This window comes from Diorhabda carinulata, chromosome 5 (assembly GCF_026250575.1).
Source record: "Diorhabda carinulata isolate Delta chromosome 5, icDioCari1.1, whole genome shotgun sequence".
Taxonomy (NCBI): domain Eukaryota; kingdom Metazoa; phylum Arthropoda; class Insecta; order Coleoptera; family Chrysomelidae; genus Diorhabda; species Diorhabda carinulata.
In genome coordinates, this window is record NC_079464.1 from 28317133 (window position 1) to 28340938 (window position 23806).

Here is a 23806-nt window from a genome sequence, read left to right on the forward strand (position 1 = left end):
CTTTTACGAAACCAACGTCGAGAAAAAGTCAAGACAACGTAACTGAGGACCTTATATGCATCAAACGTATCGTTACTAGTGAATTTATGAATATGAAACTGCCTAACAATCTAACCTAAAAAAACTAAAAAAAGCCACGTTAAAATGAAACGAAAATCAATGTAGTGTTCATAGTTTTCTTCAATTTCCATGCTGTTGTTCACTATGAATTTATTTCACTACTAGGCCATTTTGAGGTATCTACGTGTAGCAATTCGTCCTAAACCACCGGATTTGTAGGCAGACAATTAATTGATACCACGATAATGCACCGCCACGTTCCAGCATGATTTTGACAAATTTTTAGACCAAACACGAAGTAAGAGTCTTCGCTTGGCCACCGTATTCGAGAGTCATTGCTCTCTGTGACTTTTACCTCTTATCTACTGCAGAAAGCGCGTCATTAAAGCTGTAAGAAGTAATTTACTTGAGGTCATTCCAGTCGTTTTGAAGGCGATAATAAATATATGTTATAAAATACGTAAAAATGTTTTGTTTTCTCAAAAGTTTTATCACAAATTTAACATATATTTTAGTCTAAAATAGTATAAAACTTTATTCCTATAATTATGTTAAGAATATGTACAGACTCGAGTCACGACACAAAATTTGCGTGGTCTACGAATTCTTGTCAACAACGCTAAATCGACTTCAATGTTTTCGGCAGATTTCACGTTTCGTTAACGTACACGTTTTAGTTGATTGTTTACTAATTCATTGGATTCAAATTTATTTATCACACTAAGAACACTTCTCGGTAGTACGATTATGGCCACCGTAAAATAGGCTAAACGTTTTTTTTTTTTGCACGTGATGTAATGCGCTATATTCGTCCACGGTGATTCGGCAAATCAAAATGAATAAATGAGAGGAAATTCGATAGATTTAGCTTTAACAAATTGGTCGTAATCAACTGTCAAAGTTTGGAAATCGTTTTTAGAAGATTATTTATTGTCACGAAAGTATGTAGAATGTAGGGATAGCGAAATAATGCAAAACTTAGAGAGATACATAATACAAATAGATAGATACAAACTATCTAGACTAATAGTACGGATACCTATTAAAAGATTTATTTAGAATTGCAGTTAGTAAAGTAAAAATTACATTAATGACCCAAACTCCGATGGGAGACGGAATTGAGACGCTTCAACACTTACAATTCTCTATTTTCAATAGTTGATACACGTTCATCGATGTTCTATTGTGAGTTACCTGATCCAAAGTTTTATCATTAGCAAATATAGTTTTACGTTTATAAGTTATTTTTATCACATAAGTACATTTAATTATTTTCCAATTTTATATAATGTATCCAAAAGAGTATCTGAACACCGCGAGGAAGATATCGTGAAATCTGTCGTCTTGTTAAGCTTTAAGGCCGATTCATAAACTTGACTTTCGTTTGCCATTGCCGTCAAAAATCAAAAACATTGAAATGCATAAAACCATTCATAGTTGCCGTTTGACGTCGACGTTTGCCTTTGGTGACTCCCAACATAAACGAATTTCATCTTTTTCCGTCGGCCGTTCGTAGCAACTTTCTATAATATCGACCATAGATACCGGATTACAAACAAAACCACAAAAATATCGCGAAAACAAAAATCGGTACACACGTCAAGAAGAATAACAAAATTTTTAGGTTAACAGCATCAACGTCAAGTTTATGAATAGGGATGATAGACGTTAAACGACAAACGTCATCCGCGAACGGCAACGGAAACGGAAAGTAAATTTTATGAAACGGCCTTCAGTTGCTAAGATTTTTGCGTATGAACGTAATATCGTATCGGTCATTTAGTAGTACGTTTGAATCGTTCACGTAATGTACCAACTGACTAAGTACTGTCTAAGTAATGAACATTCAATTTTACATTTAGATGTGCACAAAATTGTTCCTACAGTATTTGCGACAATTTAACAACTTTGAAAACGTAGTTTCAGTGCATAGACCAACTTTTGGTTATGATAAAGCAGAATTTTTTATACTGGACAGAGGAGAATCTTACACAAAATCATGAACGACATCTACATAGTCAAAAGGTGGTTTGTGGGCCGCTAATCCTTATTTTCATTTACAAAACCTACCGCTCGTTTAGAATATTGATCTAGAGTTGCAGAATTTCTAAGCTCCAACTCAAAATGTTGATTTCAAAAAATTCGTAATACTGTAAAGCTACGGTTATTAAAGTATTAAAGTACATTTATATTAATTTTGGATTAGTAGGTTTCATTACTCTTTCGTACATAAAAATGAATCACAATTGAACCTTAATAAGATCATTTCACGTAGAGGTGACACCAACTGACCTTCCGGAAGTCCCGATCTTAGCCGGTTTGACTATGTAGTAGAGAAATAAGTTGATTGCGAAGTGTATCAGGTCAGAAATGGCAACAATGTCGAGTGCGTGTTACCACAAATCTTGGTTTCAGATCATAAGAATGCGAGAAGCTTAATGGTCTTCATTTGGATATTACCTTTTCGAAATAATGACACGATTACAAGATAATAGTTTTTGTTTTATTGAACTAATAAATACGCGATACATTTCTTGGGCCATTTATAGTGTTTCAATACAAATATTTCAAATAAATAGTTATAGACTTCTTCGGGAAACTATTTTTATTGATTCGAGACTTTACATAAACTGCTTCTAGTCAGTTTTATTCATGAATTTCCATATCCATCAGCGTCATCTTTTTACTTTATTTCCCTTATTCAGTATTCGTTCTATCGCAAATTTTTCTATCTTTCATTTATTCTTGATTGTTTTAAATCACTATATTCTTTATGCTAATATCGTTTTTTCTATTCCTACTATCTATATATTTTTATACAATTATTTTCTAATCCTTTTCGTATCTTTAGATATTTAAGAAATATTCTTGTAGACTATGTATTGTATCTCTTGTCTACTTCTTTTATTGACATTCACGATATTATAATTATTCAAAAATATTTTTTGCAGCTTGTCACAAGTGTCTCATTCATGAATAAATTCTTAATAATTTGAATTATCCTGTTTACTTACGGTATAATTACAAAAAAATGGGTTTTCCATTAAAAAAAGGTCAATCAAATTAAGCACGATTATTAATATTTAAATATTTGTATCTTGGTATAATAATGTATGCTGTTATTAGTCTAATAATATGTTATTTATTTTTTGAAACCTCTCTGAGCACGTCCAATCTATCAATATTTTTTTTCTGTCCGTCAAATGATCTTCTCAAACTTGATGTGTATCCACTTTGTCATAAAATTATTCTATCAATGGATATTGCATCATCGCTCAGTATTATAACTTCAAACTTGATGCTTCAACTAATTTATTAATTCACATGTCCTGCTTCTCAATTTTGCATTATACATTATTAACTAACTTAACTATAAAAGGTATTTGGATTGGGATTCGTGAGTTATATTCCAGCACAATATTTTCTGAAACTGCTCTTTGTTAAAATCTAAATTTTTTTCATTAACTCACTTTTGATAGATATATTATCAAACAAGAGAGAAAGAGGGTATATTGTGGGTGGGATGAGGAAGTCTAATAGAGTGGAAAGTTTACTGGAAATGGTCCTGATATAGGAGTAGCTCCTCTGCAGAGCTGGGGTTGTGGTGGTAGATTTGTGATTGCTCTCTTCAGCCTTAAAAGCCAACGGTTCCTTCCAGGTTTAGGGACATCTTTTCAAGTTTTTTTTTGGGTTTTCCCTTTTTTTGCTTATTATTGGTAGCGAGTAATGGGGGTGTGCAGCAGCGGGTGTATAATTCACCAGGTAACAGGAAAACCGCAGAAAACCTGCAACACCGACGATTTATCAAGCAAGGCATTCTCGTTCATCGATTTTCGAACTTTTTCTGTGTATTTATCATTTTTATATAAACACAGTGTATAAATTAAAAGTATATGGTGGGAGAAGTGAGAAATATTTGCTGTTGACGTTTATTTTACATTTTCATTTAATTGTTGACAATTAAAAATGCGATACTAAATGTCGTTAATTTGTTTAATAATCTAAAGAATCTATTGATACAATAATTACCGTAATTGGTTGAATGAAATGTAATAAAAAATAATTCTGATTGACGTAAGTTTATATTACAAGCGGTGACGAATACTCAACATAGTTGTGATACTTTGAAATCCGTTCTTTTATCATTCGTTCTTCCCTTCAATATTTTGCTCATAATATCGTTTTTATTGAAATAATTTATCATATTTTAAACCAATAACAGATTAAAATCGGCTCAACTGTATTTTTTAAAAATTTTAACAGTTAAATACTCACCTGAATACAAACAAGCTGCATTTGCTTGATATTTAAAAAATTTTGTTACGTCCGTACTTTTCACATTGTTAATTTATACATTTTTTATAATCCTCTTGATGGATTATTTCAAGTTTATGATAAAATCTTCTGAAACGCCTTTGCCCCACCAAGTTTTATTGTTTTAATCCATGTATAAAATCAAAATTCAAATTAGTCGCAGTAAAAAATTTACAACTGAGCAGACGATTGAAGAGACGTTGGGAAATCATTTCTCGGGCATGTGAAAATAAAAAGTAAGGCCATATAACACACACACACACACACACATACTGTGTTTAGTAGAAGGCATGAAATTTTACGACGTCACCCATCTCATTCCAACAAGTTTTCTGATTTAAAGGCACTAAAACTCAGAATAACATTTATCTATTGCTAATGTTATTTTATTTTCATATTTGTATAAAAAGTATGTCAATAATAAAATGGATTAGCAGGATAAATATCAATTAAAAAATATGTTTTTTTATACATTTAACTGGAAAAGATTAGTTCGAAATTGCAATAATTTATATAATTTCAAAAACAACTTTAGTTCAATTAACATTATCGCGTGCTTATTCTTCTACTGTTATTTTCCGTCTACTTCTAATTATTTTTCTTTAACCGTTATTATGTTTTTTTATTTATTATTTCTTCCTTACATATCTTCCTTTTTTAACGAAAAAATTATTCCATTTTTAAAAAATTACGATTTTAGAGAATAGGACGCGTTAATTAGCAATTCTTGGCCTAATTCATAATTTTTGTCTTGCAAACTCTGCATCCTTCCATACATCTGGTGCAAAAATGATTTTGTTGGCAGTATGTTGTCAAACTTCCATCAAATAAATTATGAATCATATCTCGTGCCCCTTTTTTAGTTAGTTAGTATTATCCATATTATTTGACAAAACTAACTGCTCTAATAAGATCGTGCTAAAAGTTTTTAGATACTCTAATACAATATTTCCAAAAATTCGATACACTCCGTCAATCGTTAAAACCAACAGATAAATTCCTTAACTGTCGGATATAAAAAATTCACTGGAGTCAAATCTGAGGAATGAGTAGGATGGGATAACAATTCAACTACCTACATGACGAAAAAATTTATATTTCTTATAACAGTGAAAGAAAATGTATTAATATTATGCCAGTCGATCCATCGCAAACCTATTTTTGGAAGTGGTTCTACAAAAAAAATTAGAGAAGTTAGGCACTATTTTAATTTTTTTCTGGTTTCAGTTTCACTTAACTTTACTTTTTTTAGCTTTAACACACCCAACTTCCATCTTTTAGTTTGATTATTGGTATATGCAACAACACAATTCAAAATGAATTCGCTGTTTTTGTTGCTATATATTTCCAACACACCACCCCATTTTTTTCAATGCAGATTTAGCTTCTAGGAACTTTTTTTATTATATAATGAATCATATTCTTTTAAATTTTTATTTCTATTAAACGAAAATAATCAGACTTCAGTTGGAAACTTTGGCAGGTTATTTCGGAAGAAGCAAGTTCATAAAAAGGAAATTTCTACTGATAAAATGCGTGAAAAGTTTGTGGAAGTCAGGAAAGTTATTTCACTCACGAAAAGCGACCCCATTTTATTGCACTTTAATAAAATATTATCGACATCCTGAAGGATCACAAAATAATAATTGAATCTTTACAACTGAATTCATTTTACGTGTTTCGAAAAGAAAAACGAATCGGTATCAATTTTTTATCGCTTTTTTATTACGGACAAATAAAACGATAATTTTGACAACGATTTCTACTTGTAATTAAAGTTTCAATTAAGAAATGTTTTATCATAAAAATAACCCGTCAGTACAGTGTGCATTTAGAAAATATTTGAACTAACAGTTTATTTTGAAGAAACAAGTTTTTACTTTCCGTATGTTCGATGTGTGTGTCTTGCCAAGTGTGAACTCCTTTGATCTCCCAACAACATTCCTACTAATAACCATGAAATTTTTTTTCTAGTTACCTATATATTTATTTACTTTTTCGATTTTATATCCAATTTTTTCTATTATTTTTCTTTGGTTAACCTATCTCCAATCATCTTAACAAAGAAACCATCACGCTATTTTAAAAATTGCTTACCTTTTGATTATTATACCCAGTTTATAATTATGTTTGATAGAGCATCAGTTTTCATCAAATCAAACAATCAATCTCCTAAAAGAGCATTCAATAAAGCCTCAATTCTCTTCTTTACAGTTTTGTTGAGAAAGTAAATTATATTTAATCCCAAAAATGTCCAAAATTATCTTTCTTCTTCCTTTTTCGGTATGCGTCTTCCTTAAAATTATTTCCAAAATTCTGCTACAACAAAACGTTTAAATATTGATAGAAATATACGATTCTTCATTGACTTTTCTTTAAAGGAATAGATCACAGTTTGACTCAAGTTACTTCAAAACTGATTGCAACTTTTTTTATCATTTAACAAATCAGGCCTTCATGGTGAACATTTTTACTGACGCTATGAAATATTTTAATCAGAATTCATGTATCAGCATTAATATATACTCCTCTATACTCACAACGCTCTATGCAAACCTTTCATTGTTAGAAACAGTACTGGAGGTGTTATTTTTTCAGGATATATCACAACTTGAACGCGCTCAAAACTTGTTTTTTTTTTAATGTAAATTGAAATTGTGCAGCGTAAGATCCGGTAAATATGGTGGATGGTATAATACTGATATACTAAATATGGATTAAAACGTCTTGAGAGAAAATACGGTACTTTAATGTACTAGTGATGACTGATAATTTGATCTTCAGTAACCAAGGAAACAATCCAATTAATATCAAAAGAATAACGAGTATTATTTTGAGCTTTGACTAAGTTGACACACACGCAGACTTTAAAATTATCAAATTAAATTCATCTTACTGCTTCTCTGCTTTCAATAATCTCACGTGTAACCTTTAGATGGAATCAAATTACCGATTTTTTTGTTATCGTTATCCGTCAATCTCTTTCTTACTTGGTACGAGTATTGCCCTGTAATATCTGTTGAATAATCTGAAAATACGACTGAAATAATCAAATTTACTATGTTTTGTCAATAACATCAAATAATTCCGATAATTCAAAAACGTAATCATATATCTGTCCAAAAACATTTTATTGTTTTTTTCATTATGTATAAATTTAGCGGAAAGTGGAATTTTTTATATATTACAATTGTTTTGATTTCAACGTACATTGAACTTCCAACTAGATTAATATATATTTTTTTTTCATTTGGCTCAGATTCAGAGGTAATTTTAGTTAGACATTTAAGAATAATTTTACATTTTCAGTTTCACAGTTAATTGGCAAGGCATTACTGAAATTAATTTTCTCAATTATCAGACTATAAATTATGTTTCAAGAAGAATCTAAAAATAAATGTCTGGATAAAATGGTAATGGAGATAATGCCCAACATAAAGTTTATATATATATATATTTCACAACTGCATTCTTATAGAGAAATAATCTCTTGCACGAGACCAACTAGCAATACGAAATACATGTAAATTTCCCGTTCAACTTTCCTTTGGTACTATGTCGTTCATTATTGAAAGAGCACTTCATAAATTTGGACATTTTCTAAGTATATTCCTACAGTTTTTAGCATATTCATTGATATTTTGAATCTCTCAACAAATAATATAGTGACCCGTAAAAGCGCTTGAAGCTTTAACAACCTTAAGGTTATCCAGACTCATATTCTGATAGATTAGAGGCCGTGAAAGCGCTCCAAACTTGATAAATCATCTCCTCCAGGTGATCAATAATAGTATTCCGAAATATAGTGACCCGTAAAAGCGCTTGAAGCTTTAACAACCTTAAGGTTATCCAGACTCGTATTCTGAAAGATTAGAGGTCGTGAAAGCGCTTCAAGCTTGATAAATCATCTTCTTAAGGTGATGAGAATCTTATTCCGAATGATAATGAATTGTGAAAGCATATGAAGCTCGATAAAAAAACTTCTGAAGGTGATCAATAATAGTATTCCGAAAGATAGTGACCCTTAAAAGCGCTTGAAGCTTTATAAACCTTAAGGTTATCCAGACTCGTATTCAGAAAGACACGTAGACATGAAAGCGCTTCAAGCTTAAGAAATCATCTTAAGATTATTGAGAATCGTATTCCGAATGATAATGAATCGTAAAATCATATGAAGCGTGTAAAACATTTTCTTAAGTTCAATAAGTTATTCGTAAAAGCGCTTAAAGCTTTATAAACGTTAAGGTTATCCAGACTCGTATTCCGAAAGGTACAGAGTCGTGAAAGTGGTTCAAGCTTAATTAATAATCTTCTTAAGGTGATTGAGAATCGTATTCCGAATGATAATGAGTCGTGAAAGCATATGAAGACTTATATTTCGAAAGATACCGAGTCGTGAAAGCGCTTCAAGCTGGATACATCAGCTTCTTAAGATGATCAAGAACAGTGTTTCGAAATATAGTGAGTCGTACAAACGCTTCGTGCTTTATTTCAATTTTCTTGAAACACAATATCACACGGAATCAGCTCCTGACTAATTTGTATCTATGAAATATTTTTTGAAATATCCACTTTGTAGAAGTAGTAGAAAATGCTTCACTTACTGTAGAAGTACATAGTTGTCCAAAAATTTGTTTTTTGGTTAATATCGTATCGAAGTTTTGTCGCATTGTATGAAATCCTATCCAAAAGCGTAAACATTTTACAACATAATTAATTTCAAAATGAGTTGGCATGTCGATGATCAAGTCATAAATTTTGTTTTGGCGTGGATTAAATAAACGCGGTGATAAACCTTCAATAAAATACAGTAGTAATTGCTATCTGTTTTTCTATTCGACGTGTATTTCTTTTCTCTATATTTTTATAGAATAAACTCCTATTTGGCAATGGACTAGATAAAGAGTTGACGATTAGATACCCGAGTGATATCATCAGATCTATAATATTATTGAGAGATAGTAAATTTTATTGATCTTTATATAATTTACGTTAGAATCAGAATATCTTTCAATCTAAGAAATATTTATTTTATACGTTTCTTGTTGTTCTATTTAGGTTTATACTTGTGTTTTTTGTTCAAGCCAAAATTTATATTTACACATTTTGTTCATAACTCACTCTTTTAGTTTGTTCTACGCAAACAACGGCGTTTGTCGCATATTTCATTTCAATATTGAATTTAGAAAACTTATATTGAGGCGCAGATAAACTGAAATGTAGATGAATCACAGATTTTTGTATGACTTCACTATTACATTCATAATATAAAGAATATTCTAAATTCATGTGACAAAATTCAGGAAATGATTTTTCCTATGAAATTTAAATCTTTCCTATAACAAAATTTCCTCAGTCCACCCCTTTCAGAGCTATCACCTTTAAAAGGCGATTACTAAAATTGAGTTTTTATTTTTTTTTTCTAAAATTTCGGTAAAGCTAGAATTGAAATTCCGTTATTTTCGTGTACTCAAAAAGAACTAAATTTTTATAGTATTTTTTCGATATTCCTGTTACATTATACAGGGTGGAATTAGCAACCCTTATTTTATGTCATATCAAAACTTTTTTGAAATTATATTTCATGAAATAAAATTATAACCTAAACTCCTTGTTTTAAATAAGAAAAAAATAAACACCATAATTAATATTTTCTTTAATAAATTGAGTGAAAAACAGTAAAGACGATTCATGTCATGGATAACTGTACGTTCAAAGATCTGATTCGTTTTTCTTATCATGTCGCACGCTATTTGAATACGTTTCTTCAAATCGTTGATATTAACTAAGGATATCGTGTATACTAATGATTTAAGGTAACTCCATTAACATAAACTACAAGGATTTAACTCTGGAGATCGAGGAGGCCAATGTTGGGATCTCGACCAGTCCAAAGGGTGGGAAATGCTGCATCTAAATTTGTGTACAGGAGCACTATCGTGCAAGAACCACATGTTTTGTCTGATATTGAGCGCGATGTCTTCAAGTAGTTCAAGGAGATAATTTCCGACAAAACTAATGTGAGAAACTCCATTTAGTAGTAGCTGAGGCATCGAAATGTAGCCCAATAAAGTAATTCCCTATACATTTTGAAAATGGTGTTCTAAAATTTCATAGGGATTCTCGTCAACCCATATGTGATTATTGTGAAAAATGTGCTTTATCCGTAAACAATACATTATTAAAAAATTCAGGAATCGTTGAGGAAAATTACAAGGTAAAAGAACCCGTTGGAATCGGAATATTACTGGTGTTTATTTGTTTTCTCTGCAGCTATTGATTTTCGGAAAAAATTTTTAAATAAAACAAGGATCTTAAATTTGAATGTAGAAACAACCAGTATATCAAAATAGGGCAACTCGTTTTCAAACTCCATTTATATTTAGATATTTGATTTATTTATTTTCTCACAAGGTACATGAATAAACTATGGAAAAGAATCTAACGAGACAGTTCGAAAGTTTGTATTGAAAAACACAAATATGTATTTCATAAATTAATCTTATTGAGTTTTCAAACTGAAATTTAGGTTTCGTCATATTCAATTATTTCATTGGGTCGCGTCACGTCTTTCTCATCATGTTCATAACTATTTATCGTATATTTCATATGTTCGACCACAAATGTTAACTGCTGTGGATGCTTGACATACTCGAAGTGTGTGTGCTTTCCTCAAACTCAAGCCTCACATCGAATTAATATGTTATGTATCTTCGTAACCAATAATTTGTGAAAAATACTGTATTTCATGTTTTGTTAATTTAACTATTTGCTGGAGGATATTTCAGCCAATTTTTTTGTAATCGGATGACTTCGTTTAATTGTTGCGATCGACCTGGAAACGATAGAATTTTCAAATAAAGAATGAGGAATCTTTGAAAACGATAATATAATAATATTATTATTTCATTCATGTACCAAGTAAGGGGGTACAGTTTTATCACCTTAAAGAAGGAACAATGAACTAAATCTGTGCTAGTTTAAAAATTTTCGAACTATATGGCATGATTGCAGTGAGACTACAATTATTATATGATAATTCTGGTTTTTAGGAATATTTCGAAACACAAAGGGGATTACCGTTTCATTATATTCATTATTTTGTTGTGGAAAGTAACGTCAAAACCTTTGCATTTTACTAATGGATAAGTTTGGCTACTTAATTGTCTCCGTAGGTTTTTTTTTCTGTATACTAGAAGTTGTTACCATATTTTCCATGATCAATTTCGATATTCTAGTCAACTTTTCTATATGTAGGTGATTGTTTGACCGCTACCAGGTTAACACTAGTTAAGTTTAGAGGTGTAGATGCTTTATCCTTAGCATAACCAGTCACAAATCACATCAGTTCTTTATTCAATCCTTTTTCGATAAATAGCTAACGCGTCATTTTCTATAGACTCTTAAACGAACCATTCAACTTCCGACACATTTTTTTCGACATAGTCGTCAGCAGTCGCTTTAACCTTCACTTTTCTCACATTATGAGAGATTTCATCAAGGCTAGTCGAAGCGAAAATAAGAAGAAAATATTTGCAACATTTGAGCGAATAATTCAAGCCAAAACGACCGCATGTTGTTTCATCAAACATCCGTTATTGCAATGGCCAAAATTCGTCGCTGGGAAAAGTGTATGAAGCTAAAAGGAGATTATGTTGATAAAAAAATATATTTTTTTCAAAATGTTTATATTTAGAAACCTATTTTTATTTTTAAAGGTGACGTTTGTATCAAATTTTTGCATCAAGATTGTTCCAAGTCCGATACTCTGTTTTAGCTAGACTAGATGTTATATTATGAAGTCTGAAGTCATTTTAAACGTTCTACTATATTGGTCATCATCCATTATAATTTATATTGTTACAAATGAAATCTAGCCTTCATTTTTTAAGTATAAATTGAGTTCGATATCAACATTTCTATTGATTATATGCTGAAATTTCATCAGTTTTAATCGTTGGGATTAGCCTAATATTAAAAAAATGCTTTTTATTGATAAGCAACTACCAATTTTCTTATCTAATCTAAAAATATCATTTCGTTGAAAAGGAAAAAAATTAATCTCTCTACAAAAATATCTATTGAATAGAAATCTTGATGAATTCCATTGTTAAGTTCTGACTGAATTTGCATTTGAAAAATCTAGCTTGTCAAAAACTATATACTATATGCTTCATTAAAAAGTTTCTGCCTCCAAATTTTACCCTTCATTTGTGTTTCAATTAATTCGTTTTTTTTCTGGTTGTATATTTATAGGCTAAAAAAACGTTTATAGATGCGGAAAATTATTTTTGGAAACTATTCAACTTTGAGATTCATTTGAATTATTTCTACGTTGTGGTAATAATCAAATTTAACTATGCGACGCACGTCATCAAAAACAGTTACGTAATTGAGTTTTGTTGGCTAAAAATCATTAATCTTTTAAATTTGGTGGGTGTAAGTGTGTATAGATCAAAGTATATCACTACAAGCGACTCTATTTTCTCTTTATAACGAAATGTTAACCAAATTTAAATAATAAAACATTTACTAATAACACGCTTCAGCTGTTGTACATTTTGAACAATTTTCATAAGCTTTCAAGCAAAAAATCTGTACAAATCGAAGATTTAGGTTATCTGGCTCCGTACATAATTAGCATTAATAATAATAATAATAATAATACTGAAGAAGTAGAGCAATTGGTTATGAAATCAAACAAAAATTTTTATGTGCATATATAAAATTATAACCATAGATCGAAACGTATTTATGTTAATTCTTGTCAATTAAATGTAATTTTAAACTTATAAACGGTATAAGATTTGAATAAAAGATTCTACTCCCACACAGTATCTTAATATCGGTTAACTTGTTTGGTGACATTAGAAATCAAACTACGTTACATAAATGCAAATTATTATCGTTCGATTGAGCAAATATGCATAATATTATGCAATAGCCGTTATCAAACATAATAATAAACAACCAAAACCATTATAAATATGATTGGACTTGACCTATCGTCAGAAATATTCAATTAGTACACTATTCTGTCTTTCCATAAGTGAGACAAGAATAAATCATACGAGACAGTTTTAAAATATTGATATTTATTATAATGTATAAATTCTTACTTCTCTGATAGATATTTCGATATCTGGTTAATTTTTCGATCCAGAATCCGACACATTTTATATATCATTACTTTAACACGAAGTTTAGTAGAGTAGTACTACTAAATACTCCAAATTAACCATTTAGTGAGTATTTCATCATCTCCTTCCATACAATCATCCAACTTTTGTCAAAACTATCTATATTGGTGTGGATGTAGTGAACATATATAACAAGAAAAACTTTGTTAAATAAATTAATCAAAATCATTAGATTCAATTTCGTGAAATAATGTGGTGGGTCTACCCCAAGTTGCCTAATTAGAGCACTACTGAATATATCAATTTAGTTTCCCCGTTTTTTCACACACTCAGACATAGTCCAAAATCGTGCCTTCCAGAATGTACATCTCAAAAACGATACCTCATCCGACATAGTGGTGAGTTTCATTTTCTGCTTGTTCGTTTATGTAATGTCTGTCTAAACTGTTTCTTTGGCCATAAATGCATGACATATTTTCAGTTTTACCACGTGTTATATTCCACGTGAAGCAATTCGAATTTTCTCCTGGTGATGTCATCTGTTGTGTCCAGGATATCAGAATGGGTAGCTATAAAAGAGAACAAATTATATTCTAACGAATAGTTATTTGTAAAAGTAAAACAATACATGGAACCTTATTTCTTGAAAACAGTTCTTTTCAAATGAAGCTTGGCACTTAGATATTTGAAAACCCTTCGACGCCCATTTCTTGACAAATGTTTCAAATGAAGTATTCTCCTTGAATTATTAAAAAAACTCATAAAAAGAAATCAGTAGGAAATAGGTCAGGGCTGGGGAAGGCTATAGAATATTTTTTCTACAAGAAATCAATTTATTGAGAACATTTTTTAATTCGATGTATAACCGATTGTACCATTTCGCTGCTTCCATGATCTATTGCTGTAACCCTCAAAACGATGTATCAGATTCAACAAAATCTCTTAGCTTTTCTTCTTAAGATAAAAGTACGAGAAAAAAAATATTATTAAAGTTGCTAAAACGGTCGAAAATCGTTTTAAAGAGTTTCTTTTCAACTCTTACACCAGCTGTTTCCTAAAAAGATACTACCTTGGACGTTATTTTCGCTTTTCCTGATCCGTAGTCGCCCAGATTATTTATTATTAATAGATGAGCCGATTTTTTCAAATATTTCAATCCGTGATTTAATTCTCAAGAAGCGAGAGCAGCCCCAACCTCCCCTTCCGTGCGTTCCAGACGCTAGATCAATTACAAAAGTTGAAAAATTTATACTCCTCCTTGTACCAAAGAGGTAATTACCCTCTCCACTGTGTACTCATGCTGTAGGAGCATACACCATGATAGAAATGAGGATAAATGTAACGAGCTCGAGCTTAGTTCCAAAGATCTTCCAGTAAATCCCAGGCAATAAATCTGACAAATATCGAAAGCAACATTCATCTGTATTTAAAGCAATAATCGGTCCCAATTTAATATGAAGAGGTGGTAATAATTTTTTAGTAACCGATTCTGTTTTCTTCGTATTATGACATCTCTTGAATTCTAATTTCTGTATTCTGTATTTTTACGTCTGCTGTGCCTAAGGCGTGAAAAAATTTTGTATATCCTATATATATTTTTCTATTGATACAAATTGTTTATTAATCTTTATCGTATTTGCCTTTTTTAAATTAGTATTTCTGCTTTATTCTAATAGAATGACCAACAACAAATGCTTTAGTTTACATCTCTTATTCCATACTATAAAATTTATCGAAAATAATAACATAACCTCACTTGGGATTACTCATGAACGATGTACCTGGATTTAAAATTAATGGTAATGAATACGAAATGAGAGTTTTATTTTTGGCTAGATTCTCACTTGTATCTCAAAAAGTTAATCAATTCGGACTTAAATTACTTAATTATTACTACAAGTGCTACTTTTTTTTGATTTTTGATACACATTTTTTGTATACACAATATATAAGTATTAAAATTACTGAAAGTGCATTTATTTTAATTTTATAAATGTATAGCGATGTGACCGAAAACAATGTATTTGGTGCTACAAATGATAGAAGCTGCTATGCCCAGTGCCGTCTCCTGATGTTGGTTTTTAGCACCTCTTTTTAACACCACCATCGTTTTTAGGTGTAACTTTTTTTAATAAGGCCCAACAGTGATCAAAATTCGAGTCATGGATGTTCTTCAAAAAAACGTAATTATAAACTATTTTTTAATATGTAAATTTTTGTTTTAATCTATCAAATTGTATAACTACCAAATCGATATGCATCCCAATCAATAGTAGATTTTAGTTATTTTGTAGTAGTTTTTTCTTTAATATTTGTATTTAATTGGATTTTTGAAAAATGGTTGCTTAATTTCGTTTTTTTTTAATTTTATTGGCAATACCAAACTAGATTGTAATTCAAACAAATCTTTCTTCCATAAGTCGAGTGCCCTAAATTTGCTTAAAAATTAATTTTAATTTCAGATTAAATATATATTAGTATTATTTTTGTAGGCAAACTCAGAAATGGCTACGACTTTGTTGATTTTTTCCCAATTATTATATCTTGAAATTATTCAGAATCAGAAACTTGGATCATGGAAATTATTCATATTGTTTCATATCCATTAAAAACGAGACATTTATGAGATGTTTATTTCCAATTAAATATTGATAATAACAATAATATGTAAATTATCATAAAACGGTCTCGAACGGTGCCTCTGGGATACCTGATGACCTCCCGGAGTATCTAACCTCGCCGGACATCTCGTGGTAACAAATATGAAAACTAATAAAGATACAAAAAAAGGGAAATAGGTAATAGATCCGAAAATGATGATCCTTCGAAGCTCCTAGAACTGGAGCTTGCAGAACTGGGACTGCAGTAGCATAAAATTTGCGGACTGTAGACTAGAAACGGTAAAGAAAAAAAAGGTCGACATGACCAAGGCAATAAGAGGTTAGTCTACGCGTTCTAATCCGTACGTCTGAGTTTGTCTTCTAGAAGAATGCTCAAGATATCCAAACTTAGAAGTAGGTAGTTCAACAAAATGTGACAACAATTCACCATTTAAAAGAGAAAAAATACAGAATTTTTTAACAATTCTATCATATAGAGTATAAAAATCAACCTTTACTGGTGAGAAACCAATGGAATGGATGAGACATTGGTTAAAACTGTAAAAAAACATGTGTTATAGCATGAAGAATTGTCAAAAATACAATTCATTCTCAGTCCAAATCCAATAATTTCTAATCCACCAATTATTCCAGAAACACGATGAGTTTTTTGAGCCTTCCCAAAATAACAAATTGTTCACTATAATTACTTAAAAAAAACATTGAACTGAAATAAAACCATTACACTAAAGAAAAAGTAAAATTTTGTTCCAATTGATGATTCAGGAGTAGTCACCTATCTGCTCAAACAGTTTTTGTGTGCATTATACTCAATTATAAAAATGTTACGTTAGAATTTGCCATCGTTTAGAAACCATTCGCGAACGGTCACAAAATTAGACGGACCTCTTTCGAAACTGTTCCAGAAATTCCAATTAAATTGTCCGCTAGAGTCATTTTTAGTTTTGTAGTTTTTAGTATTGCGTTTCGGAATGATCTTCGATGAAATTGGAAGAAACTTCTTTTTGTTTTTTAACAAAATTCACAGGAAAAGCAAGGTAGAGGAAATAAAGTGCGTCTACTGGTTTAGTATAGAGATTTTTTTATTTAATAGCTCCAAACTAATAATAAATATATATATGATGCACACCTATTTTCGTAAACATTAATTTATTGTTGGGAAAATGCTTTAACAATTATTCTTTGTACTAAAGTGAAAAAGAATATTTATTTTTAACACAATCATTAAAAAAATTCATCCCGTTGCTTCACAGTAATAATAATATGGATATGGTAGATTTTCCATAAATTGTATACGTTTCTGAAAAGTAAACAGACGACAGCGTCCTGCTTTATATATTCATTGACAGAAAATGCTATACAAATTGTCCAACTACGAAAATTATAATTTAAAATGTTTTATTAACCTGAAACCTTTACTTAGTCCATTCGCGTTTGAACGCAATTCAGGATAACCTACGACTTAATTTATTATTTATTATAGTGAAAAACAGTTGGTTTGTTTTATAATTAGAAATAATTTTGCTAATTGTATTCAAATTATATACAAAAATAAATTAGTAAGAATTTTCTGCTACCATTATATTATCAGATTACCACAATATTCTCACTATAATAAAAGTAGAATAAATGAAATTTTTATGTTAATTTACCTTATAGACCTTTATTTACATGAATGAATATATAATTTAATGATGATATGATGTGTAGTGACATTTCTTAGTTGTTACATCAGAATACGATTAAAGTTTGTTGCGACATTTAATTTGTAATTTCAAATGTCTAAATTGAAAAAGTTAAAGAAACACTTACCGACATTTTTGTGTGGTCAACATTTTAAATATCTAAAACTGAAAGTTTATTAAATGTTTGTGAAATCAATACTTAAATCGCAATGGCAATACGAGAATAATTTCAGTTAATTTGCCACAAAAACTTCCTTTGAATTGAATAAAATCAAGAGAATGAAATAAATTTAAACTGTAAGAACAAGTTTTAAATAATAGGCTCAAAAGACTTAGTTTTGCAAAACCCATTATCTAATATCTAAGAAAACACTGGTCAGGTGTACAATGTCAAGAATTTAGGCTTATTGTAGTACATCAAGGTACCCCAAATTATTGGCCGTGAAGGCAAACAACAGATCACTTGACTCACAGGGCTAGTGTGACTGCAGAGATTCGTCCTCTGATGTTGTCTTTCCTCTCTAAAAAATTGATTACAGTTACTCGATGGCCAAAAGATATAATCAAATATTGATGACATTCAATAAAATTGAACCCTCAAACAATAGTATAGAGTCGTATATTTAGTCGATCATCTTCGGGGTATGCTTGGGAGCCGAGCTCCAAATGTGCGAGCAATATTCCAAAGATGGACGAATCTGGGCCTTGCGGGGTATGTAGCTTTTTGGTCTTAAATAGAATAGAATGAAGAATCAGTTGATAAAATACAGAAATAATTTATTTTATAACAATATTGCGCTGCAAAACGATTATTCCCGACAATTACTCGATTAAACCCTAAAATCGATTCCTTATAGATGATTCGGAATGACACTTCTGACCCAATATTTTCCAGCTTTAGTTTAGAATAGATGTAGTTCACGATTGAGAGCTACAAATGGTTCAGCTTTCTCCAGATAAGTTTCTTTTTTTTTATTGTTCATATTAATTTGTAAGAAGCGTTCGTTTTTAGGAAAGTGCCTATAGTTTCCACAACTTCTTTATATCTAAAGTGGATTTAGTTGAAAACTTTATGCCGTCCAATTTAATGTTAATTGTTTATTATCATTTGAGTACAATTTCTATATACCTTAACTGAATATATGAGAAAGAGTCTCAAGTCGGGGTCTTTAAGGCTTTTCTGTCGATTTTTCTGTTATTTTATTTCACACAAAAAATTTTATTCTCTACTCAATCCTTGGAATAATTCTTCACAAATTACTTATTAGTTTAAGAAGATCTAGGCTCACAGTCCAGAATTCTATATCATAAAATATTAGATAACTATTGTTTAATAGTATTTCTGGAAATTAGTTATACTTTAAAATCATAACATAAAAGTTGGGATAATCTAAATTTATTGTCGTGCTATGTGCACATTTACTGTTAGTGTTAGTTCACCTAAAGACGAACCACCCCTACAAAATGATAGAACAATCAAAAAAATTTAGACGAGACTTGAGTGAATGCGAGTTGAAAAGTATGGGTTGACACAACAATCACAAACAAAGCGCTATAGTAGATTAGATTATGTTGTTTCGGAAGTCGTTTAGGCTTTTTAGACGTTCTGCAACTAGTTTTGTACATGACTTTGCATCTCATTCTTTTGCATCAAAAATACATAGACACCTAATGAGCAGGATATTCGCAAAGTAGATTGTCTGCTGTCTGTATAGCTTCCTCGCAGAATCTTCAGTTTTCCTCTATTATGCCTTTCATCTTAAAATAGTATTTGACGAGGAAATTCTTCAGACTTGTGGACATCAATATTTTAGATTGACTTAAGTCTGGAATACTCCTCCAGTGAGCTATCCAGGAGAAAGGTTTATGTCCCCTGTAATATTTGATTAGATCGAGGACTGAAATTTATGAAAAACTGGCGGTTTTCACGTAGATAGCGTTGAGCTATGAATTGATACCTTCCCATTATTGGAGACGTTTCAAAAAGTCAAAAAACAAAAAAGAAAAACATAGTACTAGTGTTTGAATTTAGTTGTTATTATAAATCAACGTAGCTCACTAATTTCGTTTCCTAACAATTAGTTTGTTAGTAGTAAGTAACACAATTGAAATTTTTGCTTAGCAAAGATATTATATACATATAGAATTAGAGGATTTTCCAGGATGTATAATAATAGAAATGAACTAAAAACAAAACGTGCGTGGAATAATTAAAATTAATTCTGTAAAATTGGTGATATATGTAAATTCTTCGCAGTGTGTGGTACCTAATGAGTGACGACTTCACTATCGATAAATACGACTGTTAATTATAAAAAATCTACATATATGTAAATAATATCCTGGATTGGATATTTCCCAAGATAATGTTTGAGTCGTTGAGCATAAAAATGTTAATTATAAGGTTACAAGTTATGAATATAATATTGAAAACGACATGCCTAAAAGTGCGTGAATTTAAAATTAATTCAGGAACGGAATAAAATTAAATGTTGCCAATGAAGTTTGATCGGAATTATTATTATTAAAACCTCACGGCAAAAAACACGCTGTTGGATTATATTCAACAAATTAATCACTTCATAAATTCATTTATAACTAGTTTATTTCATGAAGGGTGCGACTGCATTTCAATTTCTTATATTATATTATTTCATTTTAGAAATGTTTGGTTCTAATTTACGATGTTATGTCGTAGTTTAACTCTCGGGTCCTTAAAATTGTTTTATAATTAATTTTTTAAATGGCTTTTTACTTGGTATTGCCAATTCAACAGTAGAGATCTATTTTAACAAAAATCACCCACAATCCGTTGTTGCTTTAAACGATATCATCAGACACTTTTATAAATTCAAAAAATTTGTTACAGTACGACGATGGTATCCATCCGGGGTACATGGACGGCGCGGCGGGGGGCATGTACGAACCACACGTTGCCCATCGACCTAGTTTACCAGGTCTTCATCACTCCCCCCATTTGAATCACGCTATGCACCCTTATCACTCGAACCATGTTAACCCCACGGCGAACCACGTCATGGGTGGAGCCGTACCTGATGTCGGGAAAAGAGACAAGGACGCGATCTACGGGTAAGTAAAATACTAACATTATATTTAATCAATGTTCATTTCATGCGATGAAACATTTATTTTTTTGAAACTTATTTAGATTGATTTATTCTCCAGGCGATCCTGTCGTGGTTTTTTGTCCATTGGTTGATTCCTGTGCTATTCAGATCGTTCTCTACTCGATTTAGCCCCTTTGATCTGGATCTACCTTCTGGATCTCATCTTGGCATTGATAAAGTAATTGCTCTACACAGAGCAACTATATCTACTTCTTCAAATTTCTCTTTTATTTCGTAATTTATATGTTGCCTCCCTATCTAGTATCGGTCTTATCATTGTTTTTTAAATATTCTTCTGTTTTTCAACATTTTCTTTGCTCTTTCAATTGCTAATACTCTTTCTTTTAGCTCTGATCTTCTTTCGCCAATACTGTCAATCATTATTCCTTGTTATTTGGAGCTTTGTACTTCTTTCAATTCATAATTCCCATCAAATACGAATAAGTATTCCGGTACAAGACAAATATTACGTCAAGTATTATCACAAAGGTAGCAGGCAGTAGTCAAACTAAATTTAACGACAAAAATATGTGCTCTCATTTTGAAAAGTCACTACTCTACAAATTCAAAAACTTATTCTTCCCAATTGACTATTCTATCGTGACGTTCTCAATATTAAGAATTGTATCTAAATGTTTCCTATCTAGCACATTTTATTTTCGGTAAAATTTTGAAGTGGCATGGTATTAAATCTGATGAATTTCCCATGCAATCATAATCGTGGAGAAACAATGATCAGGACGTTGAAGCTGGCCTGGCCTTGGTTCATAGTCAAGGTCCCACATTTCATCCCCAGTATCATTTGTAGAAATTACATTCGAACTTAGACCACAGACACTATTTAACAGGTTACAACGGGTGCAAATTTTATATGATAGAACTTGACGCGTTGTGACTAATTTCTGCTATAAAATCTATTTACCATATTCTTTTGATAAACCTAGTAGGTATACTGTCTTGTATCTGGAAAATAGTACGCTCTGCAGATAAAAAAAAAAACAAATCAAATTTCAATAAATTCCCAACAGCGGTATATCCACTTCAACAAAAGTATGAATGGATTGTCTATCTAACATCGTATTTGCTGCATTCATAAACCTTCCAATATATTTACGACGTGCCATTTTGTAGATAATTTACGGGTCAGAGCAATCGCCGCTTGCCGCACTCACTTGTTTGCGAGCGATGATAATTTTTTATTAGCTTGCGCACTCGCGCCGTACATATGGTACCCAGTTAATAATCTTTCGAAAAATTTTACGATACAAAAGGTCGAGTGTCATCTAGAGAAAATGGGCTTTTTGTTAATGATTTCTCATTTAATAATAAGATAAAACCCATTCACTTGTATGAGTCTTACAACTATAAACGCGATAAATAGTTGTGTCTACTCTTTTTGTTATAACTCATCTATTTCTTCATCTGAGTTTCGTCATTTTTCTACTATTCGTATATTCTACAACAAATTGATTATTCCTCGATGAATAATTCCATAACATTCGTTTATTTAGACGTAGCTCTTTTGAAGATAAAATTTTTTCTAATCACCTTCTTTGATTTATTTTAATATCATAACAAATCGTAGCGAAAATAATAGCATCGTTAAATCTCAAATCAATATTTGCGGCAAGCTCTTTCGAAAGATGTGTAGTTTCTGACAAGCTTAGTCATAAATACGCGCAATAATCTGAAATTCAGTTCGAAAAATAGAAAGTATCTACTTCTATATGAAATATTATCACTAGCTAATGGTTGATGATAACTGATGATGTTAACTAAAGTACTAGTTTTATTTTGGAATGACCCAGATAATCTGGATGACTGTTTTGTTCGTGTTTCAGTCCGATGTCTGCGTTGGGTAAAAGAAATCATTGTTTTTTTGACTGATTAAAAAGTTCACCAGGTGACAAGGAAACGACAGAAAACCTTTAACACCGACTAAAATTTGGGGTTTGGGATTTGGGCTCTACGTAATGGCGATGGGATAATTGTCGAGGAAGGCAACGAACCGAAAAGGGGGTAGCAAGTTTTTCCTTGGGTCTAGAGGACAGGGACTCACCCAAAGAGTCAGAAGGGAGTGTTTCGCTGAAGCATTGCACGATAACATAGCACGTAACGGGCTTTCAAATCGTGGACATGGCTGGGTGTTGGAGTTATATCTATATTCACATGAATAGGCTTGTTACTACAGAATAGGTACTTGTATGGGAAGTATCTGAGAATTGAAGAATGTATTATGTACATATTGAATCATCATCATTATCTCAAGATTTTACTTAATGACTAAAAGCTTTATTAGTATCAAATTTATTCAATCATTTAGCACAATTCCATTGTAAGATATTTAATAATTAAGTTGTACTGGAAAGATCTGTAAACACATACAAAAGAATGTCGATCTAACAAGTCAGATTCCTTTTTCAATTGCGGTATTAAAAATATTTTTATTCGAAACAAAAAGCTAGTATGTAATATATTACATATGACTTTATTAGAAGTCATTAGTCATATTTGAATTATTTATGTATTTCGTTTAATATAGAGGTAATTTTTTCGGAGTTTTGTTTATATTTCACAATAATCTTTGCCGCTAATTAGTATAACTGAAATGCGGCTCTTAACATTGAACAAACTAATTACGCTGATTTGTGATATGTTGAGAAACTATTATTATTAATTATGTAAAATTCACTACATTTAATTTCTTCGTTCGTTATCGATATACATAATTTGCAGCATTCCTATCAAACTTTATATGTGAGAAACATCACGGTCAATGTATTTAAGAATGTAAGCAGATAAATCCAATAAGTGTTTAATTCGTATAATTTGTTAAACGTTGTGACATGATTCAAAAA

At 30.9% G+C, this 23806-nt stretch overlaps 1 protein-coding gene across 11 annotated transcripts in view; it reads left to right on the top strand.

Moving 5' to 3' along the window:
* LOC130894255 (homeobox protein homothorax) overlaps positions 1 to 23806 on the top strand; it is a 346801-nt gene that overhangs the window by 18399 nt on the left and 304596 nt on the right. For 7 of the 11 annotated variants that reach the window (XM_057800937.1, XM_057800940.1, XM_057800941.1 and 4 more), the window contains exon 3: positions 20690 to 20910. In XM_057800937.1, coding sequence (XP_057656920.1) covers positions 20690 to 20910 — 221 coding nt within the window. Of the gene's footprint in view, positions 1 to 15630; positions 15698 to 20689; positions 20911 to 23806 lie in introns of all 11 variants that reach the window. The other 4 variants (XM_057800946.1, XM_057800944.1, XM_057800948.1 and 1 more) reach the window with 1 other exon arrangement.